Source organism: Aspergillus fischeri, genomic scaffold (genome assembly GCF_000149645.3).
Source record: "Aspergillus fischeri NRRL 181 1099437636264 genomic scaffold, whole genome shotgun sequence".
Taxonomy (NCBI): domain Eukaryota; kingdom Fungi; phylum Ascomycota; class Eurotiomycetes; order Eurotiales; family Aspergillaceae; genus Aspergillus; species Aspergillus fischeri.
Window position 1 is genome coordinate 1,711,340 of NW_001509762.1, and position 12,342 is coordinate 1,723,681.

At 47.5% G+C, this 12,342-nt stretch overlaps 1 protein-coding gene across 1 annotated transcript, besides 2 other annotated features; it reads right to left on the reverse strand.

The window, feature by feature from the left end:
- Positions 1 to 8,635: 8,635 nt before the first annotated feature.
- NFIA_078540 (uncharacterized protein) lies at positions 8,636 to 10,717 on the reverse strand (the record flags this gene model as incomplete). The annotated part of the gene is made up of 1 exon (XM_001259810.1): positions 8,636 to 10,717. The coding sequence occupies one exon, from the start codon at positions 10,715 to 10,717 to the stop codon at positions 8,636 to 8,638; it is 2,082 nt and encodes a 693-aa protein (XP_001259811.1).
- A 326-nt stretch (positions 10,718 to 11,043) lies between these two features.
- Positions 11,044 to 11,078: a microsatellite.
- Positions 11,050 to 11,074: a microsatellite.
- Positions 11,079 to 12,342: the final 1,264 nt, after the last annotated feature.

Below are 12,342 nucleotides of genomic sequence, written 5' to 3' on the forward strand. Positions count from 1 at the left end.
ATAAGCATATGGGGCTAAGTACTTTAACTATCAAGGTAATTAATTGTGCTGGTCACCAGCAAAACAGTGGTCATCATAGTTTACTCCATAATAATCTGATCTCAGTGTGTAGGGTGGGTACTTATATAGCAAGTAATCCAGTCAATAATGCTGGGTGTTGGATTTACACCCTCCTTCGCACGAACTGAGCTGCGCCGTGCCCTGACAGCCTCCACCCTGTAATGCATGGGCCTGTTCCGTACCAAATTGATCGGCCGAGTTTGTATATCTCTAACACTGTCGAGTTCGCAGGTTGAGATGGATCCCTCTTGAACCATACTTACTTACTATCATTATTCTCATAGTCCAGTCGGCTTTTCTCTGTTCTTTTTTCTCATTTTTTTATACTTTCGGAGGGTTCTCCAGAAAAACAGGCAATACGGTAATGACTCGATCTGGTTACATTCCTGTATGAAGTCGACCGATCTTACTTGCTGCCGTCAGCCTTGTTTCCACGGGTGGCGCCAAATCCACCCCTCCCGAGCCATCCATGATCCATCCACAGTTAGCCATGGTGTTGTGTTTGGTAATTCATCGTATTTCCTTTTTCTTTTGCTAATTTTCTTTTTCTTCAATTGCTTCCCCCGACTCGAGATCAAATCAGAACCTCAAGATAATATTCTCATGCCAAGCTCAGTTCGGATAGTATGTGATCGAGTCTGCCTTTCCGGCCCTGTTCAAATAAACTCGAAACAGCCTAACGGCGCCCATTCGGATGATTCACCTCCAAGCGGATACAACTATCGCAAACCACTGTGCAACCCCAAGTCGTAAGCGCAAAGTGGCTGATCAATCATTGCCCAGCGAGTCCATTGCAGGCTCCTGAATCCTGTTGCTTTCCAGTGATAACCCTCCTGCATTGTGCATTATGATGCTTCAAGTGCACAAACAAGCGTCGTTCAAAGGGCAAACCTCCACAGATGGTCAAATAATAAATAGCGGCAGGTCGAGTCGATGTCCTGTCATAGGCTGTCACAGCCGGAGCCATCACACTAGAGACTGGTTCCTATCCGTCCAAGAGACGACCTAAGACTCGTTAAGAAAGCCTATCTGTGGATGGTCTGAAGACCCATAGATGGATCCACTATGCACGATCATACAATCAGATTTTTCTGAATATTTAGTGAGACTTGGCATTCCGACCTAATGATTGTGACGCCTCCCCTCCATCAGCTCCGTACTTTCAAGTTGGTCGACTACCCACCTTAGACCCTTCAAGCCTTCCAAGAATGACAAAATAAAGGAATTATTTGTGCCATAGGGAGTAGGTAGCTTCCAGCCACAATGTAACAGCGGCATTTTATTGCGCACTATCCTGGATTTTGAATGACTCCGATTTCCGACTGTTAGAAACGTAGGTGAGAGGAGTAGATCTGGAAAAAAAGGGCTGTTCTCACCCAAGCTTCAATGACTTTGCAGGCTGTGTTGCCAGTGTTGGACTTGCCATCCAGTATTATCCTGAAATATCTTGGCTGGCTGTCAATGTTGATGCTTTCATGAATAAAATGTTGCAAAAAATATTGAGCACATCAAAAGTCTCCGCGGAAAAGATGGACCAATAGATATGTGTGTCTTTTAGTGTATCTTACCTATTGTGTGCATTACAGCTCTAACACAAATACTAGCAGGCTACCGGCTCGGAACTTTCTCTTGCAAATTTACAAAGAGAGATCGAGTTATAAGAAAGATCGCTCTGGACCGACCATCAATAAACACAGCAAATCAGATACAGCAAATGGACGTCAGCTCAAGAGCCCATGTACCTAGGGAAAATTAGATGTCTTCGTGAACCAAGCTGGAGCTGAACCATCCAAGTGCTGGAGACTTTTTAGACTGGGGCTAGTTGAGGTCGTCGTAAGCCATAGCTCCCCGTTTAGGTAACCTCGCACCTGCTATGCCACTCAGCTGTAGATTAACGCGCATTATTTGACGAGACAAATTTGTAGGTTTCAAATAGACTGTTCTGTAGTACTTACTGTATTCTAATCTCCTACTGTTCAGACACGTTTCAGAGATTGTCCTCGACCCTTTGGTCAAGGACATCCTAGTTTGCTTTAGCGTCGGCAATAGTGGAGCTGGTACGATGGCATTCAACGGTGCTCATATCCCTCTCGGTTCGAACCGTCAGAGTTGCCATTGGCAAAGGCCAGTGGGATGGATGCAGGGTGCTTAACATAGCTCCCGTAACCCCCCGGAACTACCAGTTTTTCGAGCTTCCCATTTGTCTTGTCAAGCCCCAGGGAGTAACTAACTTTTTTCTGAGACCAGTAACTCACGATTGCTCCTTTGGCCTTTCTCTTTGCAACAGTTCCAGAACAATGCCATGGAAAAGGTGTGAGTCCTTTCATGAGACAAAAATGGAAAGAGGGGCAAGTGGGCGAGCTTTAGCAAAGGACAATGGAACCATGTGATGGCCGGAGCTACCAGGCAGGTACAACAGCAGTACCTGGTCTTGGCGCCTTGGGTGCCATTCGAAGTCCAAGGATATTAAGCAAAGCTTCAGGTTTCTCCTGAGGATAATAGATTGCATCACGGTCAAGAAAAATGTTCGAGTCATCCACGGCGCCAGAGTTGCATCCTAATCGATTGGTTTCGGGACATAGCGATGTTGCTATGTTGCTAAGTTTGCTCGCTAAACAAAGTAGTGTTAGATACGATCCAAGGCTCCAGGCGCCCGTCCCACTGCGCAGAACGATGGAGACTATTGTAGCCAAACCCCTCTCCGGCGACAGGGAATCTTTTGATTATCCCTGGGCGGATCAAGGGCTTCAATAATTGAGTCTATGGAGCTACGGCTACGAGCTAGTAGCAAGGATGTCTCAAGGCCAGAACTGGATCGGTTCTCGGACGTCGGAGTACTAGCTGGACCGCTGAAGCTTAGACGATGATCTGATCCAAGTTCCACATCTGTTAGATCAGTACTGAACGGATGGAGTAATTGACAAACCTAGGTACCTAGGTACCGTTGTACCTTGAACATGTGAGGTGCAATCTACTAGCCAAGAAAATTGTGTAGAATCTTGAGGTAGATTTTAAACTCATGAGAGTTAGGAATAGATGCGATCAGTAAATACCTCGATCAACTCTGCCTCATAAGGATGAAAAATGTTGCCTCCAAAACAGAGTAACCTATGGAAGCAGCCTTGCAACTTGGAAGTCACAAGCTCTGTCAACTACTATTTACAACCTGAAACACTTGGGAAAAGATGATTAAAATTTTTTCTTTTTTTCATTTATTTTCCTTTCCCCTGTTGGCCGGTTCATGTAGGTTTAGACTAGGACATTTTCGGAGATGATCATCTGCATGGGGCCCGCGATGCACCATCAGTCGTAAACTGTCCTTTGATCCCAAAAACAAAAAAAAAGCAAAGTCTCAGAGTGAACCCCAGTCAGGCCCAGAGATATTGATTTACATCTTAGAGAGATCAACCATAACCGATGCTTGAAGGCATGTCAATGTAGCATGCATCGATGCGAGAAACCATGTTAGAGGCTTGAAGACTCTCGCAGATCTCTTCAAGGCTAGATTTTATCATGTCTACATATTGTGGTCTTACTGCCTCGTGTTGGAGAATATAATCCGTATAATACCCGCGCAATTCTGATGTCATGCAAGACCCTCAAATCTTCCGTGTTCTATATCAATATCAATAATGCCCTTAGTATCAGCGACTGAGACAACCAATGGCAGAAAATCAGGAATACCATGTCTTACCTAGGGACCTGGTTCCATAACATTCACTACAGCCGCGCAGGCACAAAACACCGTTATTTATCCGTCGACCATTCCTCTATCAGGCTATACCGGGTACACGGCCATTCCTTATTTCGTGCCGATATTGTCTAATTGCCTAATACCTGGGGGAAGAAACCGGCCTGCCAGGCCCGAAATGAACCACTGCTATTCGATCCTCAGGCGAACAACAACCAGAAATCTTGATCCTCTTGGCCTTATCTTGGCGGAAGGGATACTATGGTTGCTGACTCCGTTATCCGAACCACCACTCTCATTTAAGGTTGAAAAGCAACAAAGAAATGGGTACCTGGGAGACTTAGGTATTTGTCAACACTCTATTGGCATTATTGATTAATATGAATATTGATATGAGTCGAAAGGAACGAATTCTCTATCCATGGCTCAGTATTTGTCAATATGAGCCACTTCTGTGAGCTAGTTCTAGAATAGGCCAAGTGTGCACTGGTTTGCTAGACAACTCGCTCATAATCTGTTTGTTGTTGACACTTACTCCCACGCCTGGTCCTAGCGGGATGCTCTACAACCCCTCAAGTTCCTATGTGAGAATGTCTCATCCTCTGAACCTTCTCGAATCCAAGAGATACCAGGACGAGTTGTGAAGATATAGGAAAGAGTGCATGGTGCAATATTGAGGATGAAACAGAGAGACCAAAGAAATGAAGAACAAAATAATCAAACAAAAATCAAAATAAAGAGAAAGAAAAAGAAAAGGCCACGATTAATTCTGTCATCTGTACGAACCAGTCGGACCAATGGGATACTGGATGAGAGGAAGGGACAGTGGTATCCACAACAACAATATTTCTCCGCACCTGGATGGAGGCTGGAGGCCTGGAGACTGGAGCAGATCACGGTCCGGGTCCGAAGTGGAGTTTGTCTGGAACACAGACAAAAAGCCTAGATATCCATACCTACTGTAAGTTACCTAGGACTAGACCTTCGGCGCCTTCAGTCAGTCAGTGGTAATGGACAACAAATGATTCTGCCAACATGTTCAAAGTTTGTTTGATTTTCCTTATAAATCAGTACTCCATAATCGGTGCTGTTATTAGCTTATTACATGTTATTAAGACCTGTTGTTGGATGGTCTAACCAATCAGACAGTAATGACGATATCGCCGGCTCTATTATCCAGGCGGAATTCTCCGAAGCTGACAGACCCTATTCAGGTACACCGTACTTGCTTCGCTTCGCTGCGCAAAGAGCAAGAAAACGTCTGATCATCTGCCTTTCAGCTCTCGACATACCTTGATCTAATTGCACCACCAATCAGATCTGACATGAAGCGTCTTGGATGCCGATCTCCGCGGTGGCTTAAGTACGTTCACTGCTGTGTTGTGTGTACCCGAGAACGATATTCGAGTTGTTTTATTCAATTCCAATACAGCGAGTGTATAATATACCTATCATGACAGACACTTGCCGTCCACCATCGGTGATCATCGCACGGCTGTTACAGAAACATGTGATTGATGATTAGAGCTATAGAGCTCATTATATTACCTAAATATCCTCTCAACAGTACTCCATAGTAGACTAGTAAGGTTGTGCCTAAGGGTCGGTACCAAAGGACCAAAGCTAATAAAGGCACTGGTACCACGGCCCCACCATCCGACCTCGAGTGACCTAGGACGTTCGGAGCTGGAACAGAGTCATTCCAATTTCTATTTTCATTTATTTTTAGCTCGCGCCAGTGTTGGAACGGGACCTCTGAAAGATACGACTGTCAAGATGAATCCATGGTTGATATGCACCGTTAATGGAACCGCCGAACCGCGCCCAAGTGGGTATGATGTCTTGGACGAGGGGAACGAGGTATGGAAAATTTTTTTATTGATGCGTTCATGATCGACAGACAGGGATTGTGGTTATAACTCATCATTTGTAAGAAAAGGTTCGAAGATTCGCGCATGAAACACGCCAAACAAAGCGTACAAGCGACGCCTAATTTGATGCACCAAATCAGGCTGAACCAATAGGAAGTAGTCTAGTCGAAGCGCCTCGAGGCGGATGAGACAAACATTGATCAGAATCAAAGATAATACCGTAGTGATCGTCCTTTGTGTACTGTCTACGGAGTAATTGAAGAAGGTGATCGACTTGCAATATGTTGGACACTGCTGTGCTCTTCCTCTGTCTCCTTTGTCGCTGTATTCCGAAATACCAATTTAATCAAAATTTCCGATACGAATTTTGAAAAATTCTAAGAGTACCTAATGCGCTAGACCAGGTAGCTTCGGGCCATCGGCAGATAATCGGCCCCAGTCAGTGGACTTCCGAGGCCATTCAGTGTCGAGTACGGAGTACTATGTCGAGTTTAGGTTAGCTGGTTTGCTTTTCCACTTTACACTTTTGGTTGCATCCTGAGCGTAGATAGCCTAGACCCAGGGGCCACAATTGATCACCTCGGATAGAGAGGCATTTGGACAAGCCATGGGGAGGGAAAAGAGAACTCCCTCACAGACAGGGTTCTTTTCGTCCCTGAATTCAAATCATCATGCAGGTAACCAAAGTATCCTGTGAAACGCCGTTCAAAAAAAGCATCCATCGAGTGATAAACTTTAATATTCACCGACAGTTGAAACCGTCAAGGCCAGAATGTGAGTAGTCCAAAAGCTTCGCGGCCGCTTTACCAGTCAAGTGCCCATTTGCCCGGTGGATGGATCATGCCGAATGGGCGTTGTGTCATGGTCCATTAAAGTTGACCACGTAGCGTGTTGAAAGGGATGATCCCTGTTCCATAAACTTTCAGGAACGACTTTCTTAGACATATCGCCGTAGAGTCGACTCTATTGTCGCTATCTACGGACAACTGCGTTCAATTCTCAAGGACGCGCACACACACAATGCAATTATCACGGAGAGTTGGCCTCAGTCTAGTGAAGGTCGAGATTGGGCAGTAAATCCATCAATAATAGTCGCACTCACACCCTTCGCTCCGCTGGAGTTCAGCTCCTGACATTTCATTGGGGGCTCTCCTGTGAGGCCTGTCGTCATCTGTATATTTAGCGGCTTGGTATCAACTTCGTACCTAGGTGGATACATGGTACTCCGTACTTTAGACCTCCCGATCGAGTAGCCATGATCACAGGTACTGAGGACGTGAGCCTTCGCGATCAAACAGCCATACGGAACCGAAAATCACTCACCAGCTCTTAGCCTGTCTATCTCGGTGATCGACCTCCACTCCCGTTCTCAATTCGTGCTGGTTACTGGTATCTAAACTAGCAGCCACAAGCCAGGATGCTACCCCAAAGTGACACCTACCACTCCCTGTCAGGGAAGGTCGACGCCACCACGATGGCAACGGCGACTATCAATCGCCATACATACATGGATTGAAACACCCTTTGTAGATCGGCACCCATCAGACCATAGCCATCTCCGGAGTCCGTAGTCCATACCTGGCTTGATAGATCGCACATCATATCTAACAAATGCATCGACGCAGGTATTGTACAAGGATCAGTCTTGACTCTTTTGGCCCCCGGTTCTGATCATCCCCACAACCTCCCTCTCATCTTGACAGCTGTGGCAACTGGTCAGGTACTCCATCGGCCGTCAGTACCTTAGTTTCATTCGGTCAGCACTACATAATAGGATTAATTGTTAGATATACAACATAGCCCCTGCCCCAAAGAGCAACTCTGCCGTAGCAAGCCAATGCAGTAAGAACGGCACGTCCCGCACCAATATTTCCATCTCCGGATGCAGCCACTCCAAGCGATTGGCGAAGACAAAAATGTACTCACTAGATCCTCGATCATGCATCGTCTCACCTGTCAAGATTCAAGTCTCTCAAGTCTCAAATCTCAAGATACCGTCCGCACGCGCACCTTATCTAGACTAGTCACTCTCGATCCTCTCTGTATGAGATATTCCCTACACCAATGTAGTATTTCCCTTTCTATGTGGCGCAGTCCAGACTCCCGTCCCCAAACTCCTCCTCTTCCTCCGCCATTCATGCTCCATTACTACTCCGTAGGAAGGACGGAATACCAGCTATAGACTAACTACTGACATATGCAGACTCGCCATTCTGTCCTCGGTTACCCTTTCCAAGTAAATGGAGGAAAAAGAATTGCCTCACTGTTTGTCTTCCATGATCCAGAGTGAGACTGGACTTCTGCTCTTCCCCCCAACCATGCCCCAACCAAACCAAATGAACAATCTTGCTCCTGCATGCGCAGTAGCGAAGGACGATAAGAGGAATACCATGTGACATGCCCGATTTCTTCGGACGTTTTGGCATGGAATTATCTATCTATTTAATATGTCTACGCTTGTGGTATTCCGTCATTAATGACTATCAAGAGGGAGAGCACGGAGTCAAGTCATCTCTGTACTACTTCACTGACAGAATTGCCCGGACAACGTTCCACAAGGCCAAAAATGAATGGACCGAATACTGGGCTCGGGCTCACTGCCCTCGCAGAAACCAGTCAGCAAAGCTGTCAAGTTGCATGATGTAACCATCCTTGAGCTGGTTCTCGTGGGCTATTGATTCCGAACTGGCCGGTTTGCGGAAGGAGTCATGAGGACCTAGATATCCTTCAGGCAAGCCTAGCTCGGTCAGGCGCGAGAAAATGTTTGCTTTGGGCGGGTTGGTATTGGTCAGGTCTAAGGCAGGGCAGAAAGACACATTGAAAAATCTATTTCTCACAAGATACATTTTGTTCTTGCGTGGGCTTCATGCATTCAGGCAAATGTCAAAAAACATGTAATTTTCAACAACTCAAGAGTCTCACATATGACGTCGCATCATGGAAACAATTCTTCATGGCTTGACGACAGCACACCGGGGTTTTCAGCAGGATCAGAAAGCCATGAGAACAGCGCCTATGCTTTACCGGCATCCACCACTGGTTGACTCGACGATTTAGGGTCAGGCTTTGATTCGGTTGATCCCTCAATTGCACGTCGTGGCTCATCGTCTTCATCCTCATCGTCACTGGACAAGCTGTCGGCCCTGCGGCCCTGGCGACGATCCTCTTCTCTGCGTTTACGCCGTTCCTTGAGGTATTCCTGGTAACGGGCATCTATTGACTCGCGGTTAGTTCGATTTGCCTCAAACCATGTCGATGAGCAGCACATACCTCGGATCTCCTGCGTCCTGGCGGCGTACCCCTGGATCTCCTCCTTGGTCAACACACGCAGGACAATGACATAATCAGGTCGTTCCTCGTAACGCTCGTTTCCAGCTTCAAGAGCGGCTGGATTTACCAATCGCCGATCGATCTTGGTCCATCGCGCTCCGGGAGGGATTCCCTTTTTATGGGCATCTTTCAGGGGTGCCACTCCCTCCCTGACGGGATTGGGCTCCTCGGGGAATTTGTCTCGAGGTGGCTTCAAAATCCCCTTTGGAGGAGCATCCGGTTCTTTGCTTTTCTTCAAATCCTCCTGGCTGCTGGCCGATTCGCGTGAACTCGTCTCATTTCTTAAAGAACCATTCTCCCCACGATGCCGCGAACGTGAGCTCCTGCGCCTATGTGCCCTCTCAACCGTCAAATGCTGCGATCCCGGGTCTTTGCGTCCACCGGAAGATGAGTCGGAACCACCGGGTTGCCGCCGAGCTGAAGGTTCACGTCGGTAGTTCTTGAGATCCTCGTCTGATGTATATCCGTCAGAATCACTCTCAGTTCTCCGTCTTGATGATCTGCGCGACCGACGGCGGCGCCTGTGGTGTTCCTGTCCATGATCATCATAATCACGAGAGTGATGGCGGTCGGTTCGAGGGGTAAGAGCGTAGTCAAAGTCATCAGAATAACCGGTGGCCAGAACCGCGGTTCCCAGCCCCGTTCCTGTTAATGGTGCCGTAGAGTCTGTAGCATTGGTCGACCTCCTAGGGGGTCTGTCATCGTAAGACTGCCGGCTAGCCGAATCATCATCATGGCGCCGACTGCGGTGATGGCGGCGGCCTTCATGATCACTCCTGTAGGAAGAGTAGCCATCGTCATAGTCCTGGTGCAAGGAGACTGGTCTTCGCTGCCATGACATCCTCCGGGATTCCGCCGGGTCGACGTCGCTCCCGATGGACTCATGAACCGACGATCGGGACCTCGTATCGCGATCCAGCTTGTCAAAGCCTCTCTGTGAGGGAGGCGGTCCCAAGGCTCGCGCCTCCTTCTTTGGGAGCAGCTGATGGTTCTCGATCCCTGTCATGCTCAAAGGCCTCTCCTTGCGGTATGCACCCCGACCGTACTTCAACCTGGCGACCGAATCCTTTTCGAACTGCTCCCGAGGGTTGGTGTAAGAGTAAGCATCGTAGTCATCAATGTCTTCTCCCTTGCGGAAGCCTCTAGGAGCTGGATAGCGCGATCGGTAACCGTGGTCATGAACACGGTAAGCTCCATGACCCGTCCGAGATCTCGTTGTTCGGGCATGCGGCTCGAGTCGGCCAGTATCACTCGCATAATCTGTAGGATACTGCCGGCTGTGACGCCGAGCGTGATGTGACGAGGATGAAGGAACAATATACCGTTCATGGCTTGGGAGAGGACTCGGAGATCGGCGATAGCTTGATGTGATCACAGGGGAATGTCTTTTCCCGGATGACGGAACATCGAGCCGGACAGGAGCATGGTGGATCTCGGCAGCGGAAGTGGTACTGCTCCGCGGTCTCGATCGGATGGCATACTCGGTCCTCAGCTTGGTGGAGTGACCAGGGTCCCGGTATGTTGTTGAGGAAATCGGTTGAACCTCAAGTCTCGGTTCGTGCGACACACGGGTGTTGTATGGAGTGCTGAAGGGGGTCACTAATGGGAGATCGGAAGGGTAGGGTGGGTATCCTGGACGACCCATGGAGGAGTCGAAGTGACCATATGAGGAGCTGAGAGGCACTGTTCCGGTCGAGGCACGCATGGGATCAACCATGCGGTGGCCGCTCGGAGACAAGGGCCGGTAGCGCACTGAAGAGTTCATGACTCTAAAAAGGGGTGTTTATATTTCGATTTCGGTGTCACAATCAAAGGAGCCGCAGATATGCCGTTGATGATTGGTATCTGAAATAAAAGAGCGTGCGGCAAATATTTGTTGGCAATGGTCGCGACCGGGAGTAGTGAGGGGAAAAAAAGGCTGAAGAGGAGCTCAATAGTGAATGGCAAGTGTATGCAGAAAAAGGTGGGGAATAGGACAGGAAGAAGGCCAGCGAAGCTGGTTCGACAATCTTCTAATCGAAATGAAAACTGTCTCGGGCACCAGACCAGAATGATAAAGCAGGCCGAGACCTGAAGACGATAGACTGGAGCTGGTGATGATGATGCTGATGATGCTGATGATGATGGAGGCGGCGGCGGAGGGGCAAAAAGCAAAAAATAGGAATGGGTCACGGAAAAAGGTCAAAGGAAAGTACGTAGCTGGACTGTTAGACTCGAGGCTAAACAGGCCGTGTGGGGATTCGGGGAATCGTTGGGCAAGCACTTAGTACGCATGCACTAGGTACTATGCACTATGGAAGTACTATGTATATGCAAGGGAGATTCTCGCCTGAAGGAGGAATGTAGCTGTCTATTTGTATGTGCAGATGGAAAGGCTGTAAAGGTGAAGCGGATGAAGGGGAAACCCGAGGACTGAGGATAGCATCGAAAGTACCCCTCCATGTATGAAGATGAAGAGAGTCGATAGCAATAACCTGATACAATATTGTCTGTATGGAGCAGTGTAAACGATTACTGTTTCAACACTCAGTATCCCCATTATTTCATAGTAGCAGTGCCTTTAGCAGTACTCCGTAGTGCATCCCATAACTATTCATCTGGTATTATCCATCCAGATACTCCGTACTATCTATCTAGTACCTACTAGGTATTATGAAGGATGAATTATTAATTCTCCTTTGCAAGGATGTGGCGTAAAGGTGGGGATATCTTCACTACCTTAGGTTCTGCTCCTCAGCTTTATCCAATAAGAGGAAGCAATTGTGGATGTGGATGATGTTAGGTATTTATCCAATGTCTAGTGGTTAAGTGGTTTTATGCCCAACTGTTTTCATATATCTAGATAGATAGTAGTTTATTCTTATGCAACCATGGATGTTCTCCCGCTAGAAATCTGGAGACGGATGTGTCTTCCATGGATCATGTGGCATGCAGATACATGGTACTTCGGCTACCTAGTTCAATCGTTCTACTATTTACAACTACCTTGGGCTCTCCGCAACTCAATTCCTTCCTCTCAATCATTCAAATCACCGATGATACTATTTGGGAACTGTCGTCATATGATAATCCCTCTTTCTCTTTGATATCACCCGACTGACCCTTGCTGAGTCTACTGTAATTTCATTCAACCTGCGAAGGAGTCTGTGATGCTCCACTGTCCTCCACTCGTAATACGCGCAAGCTTCAATACTGCTTGATTCTACGGAGTACTCCATAGGCTATTCAAAACCACTACCTCTACGAGGGGTAGGCTCCAGGGTTACCTTTTAGGATTGGAAATGTCTCCCGGTGAGAGTTTCTGAATGCAACCTTCTAGAGTTCACATTGTCAAGAGAAGGCAAAGTCCCGCCCAATTGCCCTGGCGAATTACCCAGTAAGTGTGTACTA